This window comes from Melozone crissalis, unplaced genomic scaffold, assembly GCF_028551555.1.
Source record: "Melozone crissalis strain CALT ecotype California unplaced genomic scaffold, PUWL_Pcris_2 ptg000013l_1, whole genome shotgun sequence".
Lineage (NCBI taxonomy): Eukaryota > Metazoa > Chordata > Aves > Passeriformes > Passerellidae > Melozone > Melozone crissalis.
The window spans coordinates 26,223,004-26,238,412 of record NW_026535791.1 but is presented as its reverse complement, the minus strand read 5'-3'; the positions used below and the strand labels follow the sequence as shown (position 1 = coordinate 26,238,412).

The 15,409-nt window shown below is 38.9% G+C and overlaps 1 protein-coding gene across 12 annotated transcripts in view; it reads right to left on the bottom strand.

The window, feature by feature from the left end:
• LMO7 (LIM domain 7) overlaps positions 1-15,409 on the bottom strand; it is a 132,069-nt gene that overhangs the window by 36,274 nt on the left and 80,386 nt on the right. For 7 of the 12 annotated variants that reach the window (XM_054271346.1, XM_054271348.1, XM_054271350.1 and 4 more), the window contains 8 exons: positions 8,774-8,804; positions 8,272-8,385; positions 7,629-7,827; positions 6,248-6,500; positions 4,853-5,140; positions 4,377-4,577; positions 3,193-3,909; positions 1,617-1,646 (listed from right to left, as the gene is read on the bottom strand). In XM_054271346.1, the coding sequence (XP_054127321.1) occupies positions 1,617-1,646; positions 3,193-3,909; positions 4,377-4,577; positions 4,853-5,140; positions 6,248-6,500; positions 7,629-7,827; positions 8,272-8,385; positions 8,774-8,804 (1,833 nt within the window). Of the gene's footprint in view, positions 1-1,616; positions 1,647-3,192; positions 3,910-4,376; positions 4,578-4,852; positions 5,141-5,500; positions 5,801-6,247; positions 6,501-7,628; positions 7,828-8,271; positions 8,386-8,773; positions 8,805-15,409 lie in introns of all 12 variants that reach the window. The other 5 variants (XM_054271358.1, XM_054271351.1, XM_054271347.1 and 2 more) reach the window with 5 other exon arrangements.

Here is a 15,409-nt window from a genome sequence, read left to right as displayed (position 1 = left end):
TCCTCAAAGCTCACCTTTCATTCTCTCCCCTACCACATGCTATTTTTTCCTTTATTCTTTCTTACTGCAGTGATAAACATAACAGGACATTCAGTTTAGATATAGGACAAGGCTCCTGATGAGATTTGACCACAAGCCTATGAGACAGTAAGCAAAATGCAGGTGTTTCATCATAAGGTTCAACAGTGTAATGCAAAGGGAAAGCTAGGTCTCTAGGACTTGGGGTTTTTTTTGTTTCTTAGTATTCAAAAGTACCTTTTTTTCATTTATCCAAAGTATGAGTTATATAGAGGGATGCAGTTAAGTTCCAGTAGGACTTAAAAATGTAGCACTTCTCTTACATGATGGAAAACAAGATTAAAACCAAAATAGATTCAGCACAGAGCCTTACTCTAATCTGTTGCATTCCAAGAGATCTCTGAACTAACAAACCAGACTCTCACTTCCTCCCAAGTGGCTGAACTCACTTTCATTGGTAACATGAGACTGGCCTCTGGCCTCTAGAAATAAAGGCTTGGGCATTAACTCCTCATATCTGTTCTCTTATCTATTTTCTGAATGAGAAGAGTGCCAAATTCAGCAAGAATCACCTGGTTGCTATTGCAGAAACTCCTGTACAGTTCTTTTCCTCATTTTTTATGCTTAAGTTCTATCACACGTAGAACTGTTTTAGGGTAATCAAATACTATATAAGGCTGTATCAAATTTGTTTCAGATGAGTTCAAGAAAACTAACATAGCTACATTTACTGTATCTGCCTGCAACAAAACAGGAACATCTCAACTTAAAGAAAATATAACCTAAGAAAAGCTATATTCATACCATGGAACTGGGTCTTAGTTTAAATTTCAGTCTAAACTGAAAAACCTAACTAGTGATTTGAGTCTTCTGAGTCTCCCTCTCCTAACACCTAATTTTGAAACACTTTGCACTTCTGGAAGTGTTCAGTAATTTACCAAATTTGCCTCACAGTAAAAATAGGGAAGCAAATATATAAAAAAATAAATTTTAATTTTAAAAAATCAGTAGAACAGCATGCATTCCAAAATACTTAACATGCCATCACAAAATAAGTGGAAAAATTATTTCTCTTTGAGTCACAGTTTCTCTTGAGTCACAGATTATAAACAACATCTAAGTTCCCATTACACAAATCTATAAGTCTACCACGGAGCATTCAATAACCTGGAAGATAGAAAATAACCCCAGACCATTCACCAATCCCATGATAAATACTACTGCTGTTAATTATTTTCAGATTCTAGCTGTACCGTCTTCAAAATAAAATATTTGTTAATATTCCTTTACATTTTTTGAATATTTTAAAGCCTAAATGAAATAGAGAACAACAAATTTTTCACTTCAGCAGGAATAAAACATTAGAGCTGATTTTCAAAGTGACTGATAACCATAAGTTTAATACATGAGACAGCAGAGAGAACTTTTGCCATATACATGGCTTTTATCTCACATTCATTACATAAATTGCAAAGAACAGAACAACAAAGCGTCATGCACAAGTTTTCAGCATGAGTTTTTAGCTACTGTTCATGCATAAAGATGAGAAGAGGCCAAAAAAATAGCATTCCAATCTTTCAAGTTTTTATAAAACTTACCCTTGCTCATCAGAAAGCTTTTGAAACAGTCTGAGAAATCAGAAACCAAAAAAAAAAGAGATTCAGTGTCTAGATATTGATAACAACATTAACACCATTAGTAGACCAGCACTCTCACTAAGTGATGGGGAAACTGAAAGCTTGGGAACCAGCCAGCATGGAAAAGCACATCAGGAATTGGACACCAGTCAAAAAACACACCAGGACTTGCATGATGGGCAAAGTTGGGCAGAACTGTCAGAACAAGGCTGCCTGCAAGTTTCCAACACTTTTCATTTAGCAATGCTGCACAAATAGAGCCTTGTGTTATTTCTGCACCACTTACTCATTCCAGTGCTGCTGAACAGCATGATGCTCAAAAGAGACTTATTTCAAGAAAATAAAATTAATGCCAGCTTGAGTCCCAACAAAAGTGAGGCTTACAGAGGTTGTTCTCTTGTTACTTCAACTACTTCTGATACTAACTGAAAGTCATACTTGATGTGTATCAGAATAAAAGACCCTAATAGAAATTTAGCATATTAATCCCTGAACGCACTTAATGCAGGGCAATTCAAGAGGATTTTTAGTGTTCTTGAATATGAGTATTTTATAATATACCTATTTAATTCTACTGAAATAATTTTTAAAACATGCAATATTTCCAAGCACTTTAGAAATATTTCTCAGTGAAGCTTGAAAATTGTTAACAGCATTAAGCTTAAAAATTAAATGCAGCAACATCAAAATATCAACTGGAACACAGAAGTGTCTTAGTCACAAAATAATGATGCACAGCTGGGAGATCTGCAACTTGCAATGCCGTATTTTCAGAGCTAAGTAAACATTTAGAACCCCACTCTCCCCCAGTAAATACAAATTCAAAGGAGAGATAGGAAGTACTTAAGAAACAGTATTCAGTCAGACAAGAGAAATTTTGAGGCTAACAGGAAAGAATTAGGGGAAAGAATGAATCAAGACTGTATGAAAGTAGGAGAATAGTACTGGCAGAATAAGGTATGCCATGGTGGACTTAATATTACATAGACACACAACTTGCATGCACCATGACTCTGGGCAGGTAAAACACTTGTTTTTTGGGTTTTTTTTTTACTTCATCTAATCATCTCAGAACTGTGGTAGGACAGTTTACAAGCATTTTTGAACTTAGGTGCAAGCAAGAATATCAGAGTGCCCATTTCCAGAATTTGTCTTTAAGGCATTCATGTGTTTCAGAAATGTTTTTATGTATTATCTTGCAGAATAGAAGAAAATATTTCTAGCCTCCATAGTCTTTTGAATAATCACTATTCCTGTTCAACCATGGAAAGAAACTTATGCAGAAGTTTCTTATGGAGCCTGAGGGAATGATAGCATATTTTCTCCAAAATGGCAGCCTAAAACTAGAAAACTTTATAATCTTTTGTTGAAAATATGGTATTGCAGTCATGAGCTTCTATTCAAAGCAAATGAAAAGCTTGTTCGAGGACGACACGAACAAATAGACTGGCACTCTACGAATGGTTCAGCACAGGATGATGCTTTTCTGAATGGGAAGGGTTCAAGTGCACTCATTCTGTGCAGGACACAACCTGACCTCTCCACCATCTGCCGTTTCTTGTGTCTAACTTTGCTGGCCTCCCTGATTGCTTCCCACTTCTTCCAGTCTTCTTCACTGCATGGACCTGGGATAAAATTTACTGGCTGGACGTTGCTTCCCACTTTCCAAGATTCAATCTTGCGGGTCAGCATATCGTCCTTCTTATGGTGTAAAGATGGTGACAGCACTCTGCCATTGCTCTTCCTTTCCTCTGGTATCGCATTTTTTTCAAGTAAACATAGAAATTTGGACCGTATCTCTTCTGGAAGACTCCATGGATCAGGAAACAGTGCTGGGTGATACTTGTCGGGAGCACCTGATAAAGGCACCTCTTTTTTTTGAGAGAGGACTTTACGAAAAATCATGTCATCCTTTTCCAAATCTGGAAGCACGGTTTGGCCCTCTCTGGGTTGCAGAATTATCTCACCCTCTAGAGGAGGCTCCTGCTCAGAGAATTTCTTTAAATACCGGGGGTCTTGAAGAACAACTTGATTCACATGGAAAGCCCCAGTTTTCCGAACAAACAAGTCATCATTTTCCAAATCTGGATATAGATATCCATTCTCCTCATCTCCTTGCTTGCCTCCTGGTATAAAGGAAACATTCTTTCTACATTTTATGAGCCTAGGGCCAGAAGTGGGATCAATTCTGGTCTCCATTTCAGAAGACACGTAGTCAGTGTATTTTTGCAGGGCCTGAAGTAACGAAAACTGACTGAAGCATATAAAACAAAAGGAGGGAAGTAAAAATATCATTAACTAGCAAGAGACAAGCAGATCACAACGTATTGCAATATACATTTGGTTTAGACTTGCAGTATCCCAAGCAGAATGACGACACCACTTGGCATTCACCACCACTGACTGTAGCGCAGCACACGCCAACCTATGCAAAGGTATCCCGGCATCCTAACCTGCTCAGAAACATCACACTTACATGCTCACACACAAAGCCAGTAACCCTATGCAGCATGTTACACTTTCACATTTACATGTTTCAGAAGGCCAGCAACTTATGGCTACATTAAAAGAGAAAAAAACCCCAAACCCAACAAACCAGCACAATAGTAATAACCAAAAAAGCATGGCATCATGGGACACGGTTTAATTTCATTTAGCTGTTGCATATCCAGCCATCTCTTTTTGATGCACCAAGAGAATAGCTCATGCAGCAGTATCAACCTGGGCTGATCAGGAGACTCCAAGATTTTTCCTTCTGCAATCTGTGACAATGAGCTTCCCACATATTCAGCAGTTGGCTTATAATTCTGATCCCTTCTGCAGCTACTGTTCCAGTCAAAACTTGGTCTTGGTTGATTAGCAACAATAGTATAGCTTTGTTTGTAAGCAAATTCCTCATCCTCAGAATCTGATCTCTTTCTACTGTGCAGCAGCAGAAAGAATGAGCAGAGGAGAAAGAAAAAAAAAAACATGAAATGTATACTCACTGAGTAAAATGCACAGTGGCAACAGTGCAACAGGTGCAACAGTATAACAAAAATAATACTTCAATTATTTTTAAAAAAGGAAAAAAAAGAAAAAATAAAACATATCCTGTTGCTACACTGGCAGTCAAAATTTAAAAATTCTGAGTCATAGAACTACACTTTATTTAAGCTTTGCACACAGGAGAGAAACAGGCATGCAAGAAAACGCACCTGAACCCTTGAATCTCTTTATACCAGGGTTTGAAAGAGGATTTCTTGATTTTTTTCCATAGCAATTCTTCCTCTGGAGTCCAAAACTTAGGAAGAAATTTGTCAAAAGCAACAACTGTATTTGGCGCTGAAGAACTTAGCTTGCGAAAATAGAGATCATCTTTTTCAATGTTTGGAATGCCTACTTCTTCCTCGTCCTCATCACAATACCCAGATAATTGTGAAGGACTGTTAACTCTTGGTTTGTTTTCGCCTTTAGTATCCAATTGCCTCTGCCTCCTCTGGTTACTGTTCAAAATATCCAATCAGTTAAGATATTTTAGGAGCAACTTGACATAAGCAATGCAAAAAGACATGCTTTTTGGCTCAGGAGCTCAGCCTTGTGAATGAAGCATATTAGTTCTCAATTTCAGCACTGCAGCACCAGAAACAACAAAATAGATTAAATAAAAAAAATTTTTAAAAGAAGTTAAATGGTTATATCAGCATCCTGTCTCCACTGAGAAAACCACAAAATTTGACAGAAAAAGCATATCAAATTATCAGCTGTGTTAAAATGCCAATTAGAAGACTAACTTTATGGAGTTATTTAAGGGCTGCAATTTAGGTAATGCAATAGTTACTGGATCTTGGATTAGTATCTCTGACCTCAGTGGTTCAAGCATTGCAGCTAGTGGACCAGCTGGACAACTTTCTCGCGAGCAAGATTTAGGAGAGTCATTGTGCAACATGAAATGATGTCCAGGTGCAGCAGAGCTTACAGGGCTCTTTTTGACTAGAAATCTACGATTTGCTAAGTCATCCAAAACAACGTCGGGCAGCCTTCTTTCATCTTCTGAATCAGAGCCACTGTCATACTCATAGATGATCTGGAGGGAAGCTGGATTTCTGAGCCCACACTCTGCTCTGCTATTTTGGCAGGAAGCTACAGGATTCGTTTCACGTCCACTGAGGTTGACCGAGACAGGAATAGAACGGAGACAGTGAAGGCACGAAGGCAATGGTGAAACTCAAGAACTGCCCACTAATCTCATCTGTATGCATCAAGAAGCCGGACAGCTGAAATTCATCACTATATTTTGGAGCTTTAACAAGCAGTCAAAACTGTAGGTCTATCCCTCACGAACTTGCATTTAAGACTTTAAGACCATTTAAATACATCTGGAGTCTGGCCAGCTTCAAAACATTACTCAAACATCAAGAAACAATGTAAAAAACCAAAACCAAAAACCAAACCACACAACCACACCAAAATGTCTCCTTTGATAAAACATGGAAAATCAAATACTTTACTTTTTATTGCAGCAAGAGCAGCTTTTCTTAAGCTAATAAAGAAGTAACTTATTTTAAAACTTCTACATCAAAGCCCACTTCACTGAGAACATACACCAGTACCTTGAAAATGCTCCATCTGACTCGGTGAAAACAGGACTTGCCCAGCTCCTCCTGTTGTCCTCATTCTTCTCTGTCCTCTTCTTCCTTAAAGGTGCTGGCACATATGCTGTCTGCTTGTTTTTGTTGGGTAAGAAACGGTTGAAGTCAGTGGTAGTTTTTGGCTCAATCACCGAAATCCTGCGGTAAAACCTGTCATCTTTATGGGAGTCATGCATTTTGGAAGGCAGTTCTGAGTCTATGTCACTGTCGCAACCTTAGAAGAAAGTGGAAATAAAAAGGAAAGATACAAACATCATTCTCTAGACATGTGCTTGTAACTAAAACTTGGATCAAAGTCTTCTAAAATCAATTTATCTCTGTATTTTAGATGTTTCAGCTGAAAATTTGCTGATCTACTGACAGGACAGTAGGAGAAGTATTTTTAGAAGTCTGTGGCAAAGCCGTGATAAGATCCATTAAACTCAATTTGGTTTGCATGATCCTCCTGCATTTGTTCCATTCTTTCATTATCACTGCTCCCTGCAGGAAACAAAGTGCTGGCCTCCAGACTAAAGACAAAAAACAGCACAGAAATTTTTAAATTAAATAGTATCCGCAAGATAAATTTACTAACAAAGACAAATAAATAGCAAATAATACAGCATTGTGCTCATTTCACCAGATTAAAATCCAGTAGAAGCCCAGGGTACATCGTGTATGTAATGTAGCTAAATGTTGCCTTGCACAGATCACCAATGCTCCATGGAGCCTCTGCTCAATGATTTTGTTACTCACATGAAACAAAACCCAACACCTTATAATTTGTGTGACTTTAGGCTACAAGTTGGCATTGAACTTTAAAACCAGCAGAGAAACACAGGCTAGAGTGCTGCTTTAGGGATCCACTGTCACTATCTTCTTGTTACCTTTATTTTCATGAAAAACTATTAAAAGTAACAAATACTATTCAGTATTTAACCTAGGTGGGAAAAACCTTATTGAATATTCACAAATGAAGTTAAGACATAGCAGTTTGACACAGTCACCCTAAGAACACGGCAAGCGACTTGTGCAGCTGGTGAATTTTAGGTAATCCCATCCAGATCTAATTTCTAGCAATTTCCCTTACAGAACTCTGGGAAAATACCCTGGACACACACCCCCTAATGTGTCAGTGAGAGCAAGAGTTTCAGCAACCCCTCCTAGGAAGAACTGTGCGAGCAATGCTTTTTTCCTACCAACTGTTAGAAGTGAATATTTGCTTAAGCAAAATGCAACTGCAGCAGTTAAACAACTAGAACTGACTTTAAGTACTGGGCATCCGAGTACCAGGTCCATACATTGTCTTATCCAAGACTCATAAGATACATGTCAACAAAATATTTTTGAGAGGAAAACATACCTTCACTGCCACCTTTCAAGGTTATATCTGATGAAAAGCTCGTGCAGGACCTTGAACCAAGAGAGTCCAAGCTATCAAAGGAATCGTCTCTTTTATGAGTAACTGAAGATGGGAAAGGCTCTCCACGGTCAACGTACCAAATATCGCCGTACCCACTATCTCTGCCACTTCTGCTTGGCTGGCTGGACTCTTCGAGTGCCTACAAGAGTCACTTTTAAAAGGTCTTTTCCAATAATTTAGGGTGCAAATGCTACTCATGAGCATTTTGAATTCACAAACAAACTTCAGCAAAGACTAATGCAAAACCTTAAAACACATACACAACAGCACATATAACAGCTTGAAGAGGAGACTTGGCAAAAGGTCTTAAATTTCTTTCATCTCAGTCAAAGAGGATTGAGATAGGGCTCTTCCCAATCTACCACATCAATTAGAGCAGATGCATTCTGAAATTCATATGGGTTGCAGAAGAACTAAGCAAAAAATCATTCCTTTCCTATGGAACTTGATAGCAAGCAAAACAAATTACTCTGCTCTCCAAACTAAGAAAATGAAACCCTCAAGAGACTGTTTAGAATTGCTGCTGTATAACAAAATATAAACTTCAGTCTATTCATTCAGTTTCCTTTTTTGGATTCCTTACCTTACTCAATGCTTGCCCTAATAACTTCTCAAATGCTTTAAGATTGAGGTATGGACCATTATAATCAGGGTCACTTTGAGCTTTCCTCCCAAGCCAGTATAATGTAATCAAAACCTAAAAACAAACAGAAAAAAAAATCCTTGAATACAAACTTAATTACTTTCCTCTCATGCCATGTGCCAGTGTAAAAGAACCTCAGCATGCTGTTAGAGATGTTTCTACAATGCACTGCAAAATCTTGTACACAATAGTAGCCATGATTGCCACCAAAACCAATTAAAGAGTGTCATGATGCATCTCATATATCTCAAGCAAGCAGATACAAGTACTGTTTTCGATTTTTACAATGATTTGGGAAAGTAAGCTGCACATAGAGATCATTGTAAAGTGGCATTAATTTGCATCATATAAATCAACAATTGAAAAGAAAGGTAAATAGGATAGTACCATAAACAGAAGCATTTAAAAATAATTAATCACAATTAATGTGCAACTCTCTTACATTTTTCACTCTTCTGTTGGTCTCCTCTGGTCTGAAGCAGGGCAGAGAATGAGAAAAAGAGAAGAAAACAAAATGGTTTAAAATTGCTGGCTTAAAATTAAATTATTATTCAAGGCATAAAAAGTTTCAAGACCAATTATCAGTCAATATAAAATATGCAACTATGACTGCTCCAAAAGAAATAAGAAGCATTCCACTTTAAATACAGTCATAACTCTGTACTATTTCAATTGTTACATGTAAAATGAGAAGCTAGCCAATCTATTACAGTTTCTGTTCTGAGAGGTACACAGGAAGGTTCTAGGCATTTTTAATTAGCTCTCCTTTAGTTACCAACAAAATAGAAGTAGAAAACAAGCTGTTGACTTTGGGAAATATAGCCTCTATTAGCCAGGGAGATCACAGATTCATAGAATGGTTTGGGTTGGAAGGGCCCTTAAAGATCACCCACTTCCAATCCCTCTGACATGGGCAGGGATACCTTTCACTAGACCACACTGCTGAAAGCCCCATCCAGCCTGGCTTTGGAACCCTTAGAGGGATGGGGCATCCACCACTTGGTCTGGACAATCCATGCCAGTGCCTCCCCACCCTCAGAGTAGAGAATTTCTTCCCATTAGCCAATATAAACTGACCCTCTCAGTTCAGTCATTCCCCCTTGGTCCTATCACTACATATCCCTGTAAAAAGTCCCTCTCAAGGTTTCCTTAGGCAAAATTTAGCTGCTGGAAGGCTGCTACAAGGTCTCCCTTGAGCCTTCTCTTTTCCAGCCCGAATGCCCTCAGATTGTCAATTCCATATGAAAGGAGATTCAATTGTAACTTTTCCCCCAATTGTATTGTTTTCTAAACTATTTGCCTTAGACAACAGAAAACACTTTAGCCAAGAGTAAACTTTTCAGACCAAGAAATGAGAAACTGAAACTGGGACATCTGGCGAGAGATGATGTAGGGCTGAAAAGATGGGTTTGGGTTCTTTTATACAAATACATGTTTTTCAAAAAATATTAAATACATATGCAATCACTAAGATTAGGGAACATTTATATATATATTCCCAGTCTGTAGCACACCTTGGAAGAGTACCAATGGACACTCCTGTTCTCCTGTCACTCATTTTAAGAGCAAAAAGAAGAAACTTCTCAAATGGAAGGCTCCAAAAGCCTCTTAGTCCCCATGTGTAAATACTCAGGGCTGGACTGCAGACAGTGGTTGAACAACATTGCTGCATGCAGTGACAGCAGTTATGGAAGAGCAAATGGCTTAAATACACCCAAACAACTCTTCACCTACCCCAGATGTTGGTTTGGAGCTGGTTCAGCTACAAACTTTGCACACAGCACAGCAAAGGGGCTCAAACAGAAAAGCAGAGTCTTCACATACAGTAGCAGAAAAACCTATTCAGAACTCCTTAACATGCCAGACCAATAATGTGTCAAGGTACTTATCCCATTTCTGTCTGTCTAGAAACACACTAGCCAAAGGTTACAGGAAAAAAAGGAGAATAAACCATTAAGGAAACTGTTAGGAGTTAGTGTAATGAGGACAGGGCTTGGTCACTCTTCACGGAAATGGAATAGTCAATGAGACGTGACAACCATCAGGGACACAGACCGTCCCTTCCCTCCTCCTCCTTCTTCCTATTTTGAGAGCACCCGCTCCCACTCAGTGGCTCTAATTGCCTTGCCCATCCCCAGATCATAAAGAAATCAGGCTATCAGGAACACAAAGTCCTGAGCTGGGTCTGACCTCCACAGTCCTTGCCTGAAGCTTCCTTAGTATCTCATGCCAGAGATGCTTGTGGCTTTGTAGCCAGGGACCTCTTTCACACCGATAAGGAAGAACCCTCCTCCTTTAATGTGAAATATTTACACTTTTTTTGTTTGTTCTTTAATCCCTTCCAAAATCCATTGCTATTCGTTGTTCACTCAAGACTATTTTTGAAGTTAAAATAAATTCCCTTTTTTTTTTCCAATAAGCTAAATTTTTTGCCAGTATCCATGCTGCAGGGCACACCATAGATGTGACCTAATGTGCTACCAGAGACACGTTGATTTCCAAAGCAGAGTATGAAAAACTTTTCTTACATCAACATTACACTTCTCATACTCAGTAGAGAGCATTTTAAAGGTTAGCATTCTTTACCCTCAGTGCCTTTTGTTACTAGAATTTCTGCTTTTGTTTGCAATTACAAAAGCAGAGACCCTTGCTAAGGATGCCCCAAAGTTTGCTCCCAAACTTGAGCAGCCCAGTGAGGAGTGGAAAACTCTGCCCTTAGGTGGCAGGAGCATGTATCCAAAAGCCTGCCAGCCTTCAAGTAGACCAAAGCTACAAGACTGAACACAATGATATCCACTTCTGCTTTCCTTGAGTTCTCTGCGATAATTTCAGTCAACCATTGTTCAACAGGAACAATATTCAGTTGTCTTTATATTTCAATCAAATTTTCTTACTGAAATAACTATAAATACACTAGGCCTGTGTATTTGGACTAAAACCAAAACAAAACTTAGGTCATTCAGGTAAACAAGACAGCCTGAGACCAAAAATGCAGGCAGGGAGATATTTCACGGACTCGAGTGAGAGACCCTGCTTCATTCATGTTTACTCTGCTAACAACAGAAGCAAGCAAACCAGTTGTTTACTCTTCATTCATAAAGTTTCTTCATTTGCACTACTATTGTCCTTCTCTGCATCTATTGGTTTTGAAACCTTTTCAACAACTTGTCACAGTAGACACAGTCTGAGCAGAAGAGAAGAGGAAAAAATCCAAGAAAAACCCTGCTGATCTAGAACACTGTTCTTCATTTTTACATGTGTGTATTAATTATTTGATGGTGCTTAACCAAGGAAAAGGATGATTCTGAGTGATGAATGTACTGTCCTATAATCTGTGTTAAATGACAGGTATATAATTTTTTTTTTTGTTAAAAAAATCCTGATTAAAGAAGCAAGGCTGTTACCTAACTGGAAAGTCTTAAAATTAATTTCTGACCTACAAATTTCACAGTTACATGTTCTCTGAGACATGCAACTTGCAGAAGGCATAGTTTGGATCTCCTTGCTAACATTCTCTGTGTGAAATAAGATCCTTTAAAGCCTTTTATATGTACAATCTGTCCGAGCTCATCTGTGTTTAATTGCACATGCAATTGCCTATTTCCCTTCCAGGATACTCAATTTAAAATATATATTGTGTAAATACTTATTGCTTAGAAGTGTGCTACAAACTGAAGAGCTTTTAGGATGAATTAGTTTTCCCTGTGAGTATTGAAACCAAAAAAACAAGGCTTTTAACTCAATTGCAGTAAATGAAAACACAAAATGGAATAATTTCAGTACACGGAAATTCTTCATGAAGTGTTATAAAAATAACATAACTACTGTGCAATCTATGCAAATAATTCATCTAGGGTCTTGTGTATAACTCTGAACAATTATGGTTCATAGGAGGGGACAAGATGGAGTCACCAGCCTCAAGCATAGCAAATTCTTTGCTGCTGTAAGAGTAAGCATGACCCTACAACTCTTCTGACAAACTGTTACCTAACAGCAAGCTCCTGCTCTTACCTCCAACTCCCCTTTGCAATCCTGGCTCTAAATACACAGGGCTTCAACACCCAGTTTCTCACACTATATTTGAATAAACTATTTAGAAGATGGAGTACAAGAACTTCAGCAATGTAGTTTTTAAGCTTTTCAAACACTGTGGGACACTTATAGCCTTATTTAAAACATAAGCCTATAGCACTGAAGTGCACACACAACTGACTGCAGAGACATTTCTCATACAACAGCTAACTTAGGAACTGATGGGGTAGCTCACTTGCTAAAGTATCTTTGTCAATGCAAATAAATGCCAATACTACATTTGGTTACTGTGAAAGCCTGCTTTTTCCTGTTTTCATTCAAAGATGTCATAGAGCCCAGTGGATGCTAATCATATTCTTTATGAATATTGGTGTAATCCAATGTCTGGTTTGAATAGGTGAATACCTTTGTACTGAAAGTTTTATGTGGGCTGCAGCTTTGCCCACGAGGGCACAGCCAAGGCTGCATCTTAAAACTAATCTGCTGAAATAATTCAGTTCCTCCTCACATGACAATGCAACACTATTTACTAAATCACTTTGTGTATTTTTAAACATTAAGTTCTCTGTCTTCCCACAGGTTTTTTTTTATCTCCTTTTGTTAACAGTACAACTTTGCTAAAGATGCCTGAACTAAGCAAAGAAAGCTGCTAAGTATAGCAGTTAAGATCTTACTGGAAAAATTTATTGTAAATACTTTGTCTGCTCTTGCCACAATCTCAGCATTTAAGCATTCATTCTGAAGCTCAAAAAAACCCCCAACACCAATCTGCCTATCTTAACCTCAATATCAAATTCCAGCTAACAAAGAGGTCTCAACACTGTAAAAGCAGAATCCTGATTCACAAAGCAGGAATCTTAAATGTAGGCAGCAGTATTAATAAAAGTTTACAGACAACTTCAAGATTAGCCAGTCTGGAAAAGATCTCTAAAGTCTAAAGGCCACAAGACAACAACACGTGGGGGATATTATAACAGTAATTGTGAAGCACAACCGCATAAATCTGACTTGAACACTGATGAAAAAAGATGTGGAACAACCACCTGTGGAGAAATAATGCCTTCTGTATAAATCATCTCATCTACGTCAATCCTTGGGCAAACAGAAGAAAGACAAATGGGACAGGAATAGCTCTCACTTGTTGATGCATGATATGCTTAGAGACAAAACACCTCTGTTACATTTGAACACAACACATATTGACAAACATCACTTCCAGACTGACATGTTTCTCCAACAAAGACCACTCTACAAAATAAAGCAAAGTGACATGGCAGATCAGCACAAGGCTGAGCCACAGCTCAAGGAATTTATTCTCAGCTCCACTGTTTGCTCAAGGTTAAACAGCAGAATTAGTCACCAAGGCCCTAGCCTGACAATACAAAGGCTTTGGCAGCAGCTCTAGCTTAAGGATTTCCTGGTCCCCCTCTCTCTTCCAGCCACTCCTGTTTGCTGCCCTCGTGGTTATGCCAACAGAACCTTGAATCACACTGCTGTTCCATGCTGCCAGAGGGCTACACCTGTTTCTGTGGGGTTTTCCTAATATACATTTTCAACCCCTAAATTAGCTTGCTGATCTGTTTTATATCATGCTCATACAAGCAATTGCACCAGCACCATGTTAGAGGAGCAGGCTGGAGGCTTGGTGGAGGAGGACTCTGCTCCAGACACCAATACCGTGAGAACATCCATGCGATGACCCTGAGACAGAGGTGCTCTGTGCTTCCCATTTTTAAGGAGCGAGGAAAGCCTGCTGAGGTTATTTTAATGCATTTTGGGGCATTTAAAATATTTTTTTTTAATTGTAGACAATCATACACTTTAGAGGAGCTAGCAGGCCACAGCACTTTTAAGAAATAATGAACTAGAGTTTAACCAATTATAGAACACATCCACTGACATTTACAGACACCACTCCAGTGCCTCAATACAAAAGAGCAGTGCATTTTAAGAAGCTAGATTTTTTTTTTTACTTATTTCAATTTTTTTTAAACAATAAACTCAGTCGTTTGGATTTTATTTTTCTGACACAGGATATGGTTCTGTTTGCCTAAGTCCTTATATGCATTAAATTCCAGCAACTAGCAACTCATGATGTCAAATCTACTTTAACACTTCACTTTATTATTTTCCAGGAAGAACAATGTGGAGCTCAGGACCATATCCAAGATACCAGAAGTCTGAGCAAAATTCTGGAAGATAATTTTAAAGCATCCTGTTCAGAGAAGGGTCTGTTTCTCATATAGAAACATATTTAAATATAGTTATCGATTGAAGATTTAAAATATAAAAAAAACCAAAACCAACAAACAAAGAAGCAAGTTTGAAAGGAGATCTGTTCTCCCCAAAATGAGGGTTAGCTGCCAAGAATACATGTGGTCCTGTCCAAAATGATAAGACAAATCTGAACCCATTTACGGGGAGAAAGAAGGAACAGAGACACTCCCACTGATAGAAAGGAATGTGGCAGTGACAAATGCACCCTGCCCAGTGCCAAACTCATCCCTTGGTGATGAATACTTCAGAAACAGCTGCCAATCTGGTTTTCTGTCCTTTCCTCTGAGCTACAGATCTCACAAACACAAGGCTTGAATACATTGCTGTTTAAAAAGAAGCACTAGTGTTCTCCCTTTGAGCTTCCATCCATCAAGGCAGCAGTCACACACCTCCAAGATGCCTTCTGAAGGGATTGGAAGAGCCATACCCTGGCCTGGGAGCTGGAGCAGACCAGCTGGCTGCAGAAAAGCCCACTCCCCACTCCTTGCTGAGCTCCTGGCTCTCCAGCCCTACACTGACCAGCTGCACTTACGGTTCTGAGGAGGATGTCAGGGGATTTGAAGGACTCCCGCACCCCCGCCGGGTGCTGCTGCGCAGGAGATGAACGCTGCCTGTCCAACTAGCAGTGGGCTCGTGCTAAATTTCAACCTCTTTGGCCACCTACTCAGCTGCTATTAATATTGCTGTTATCGGATTTCACTGAATTCCCACGTGCTGCTGAGAATAGAAAGGCTCCAGTGGAAGATGTGGTTGCTGCATGGGTACAGAA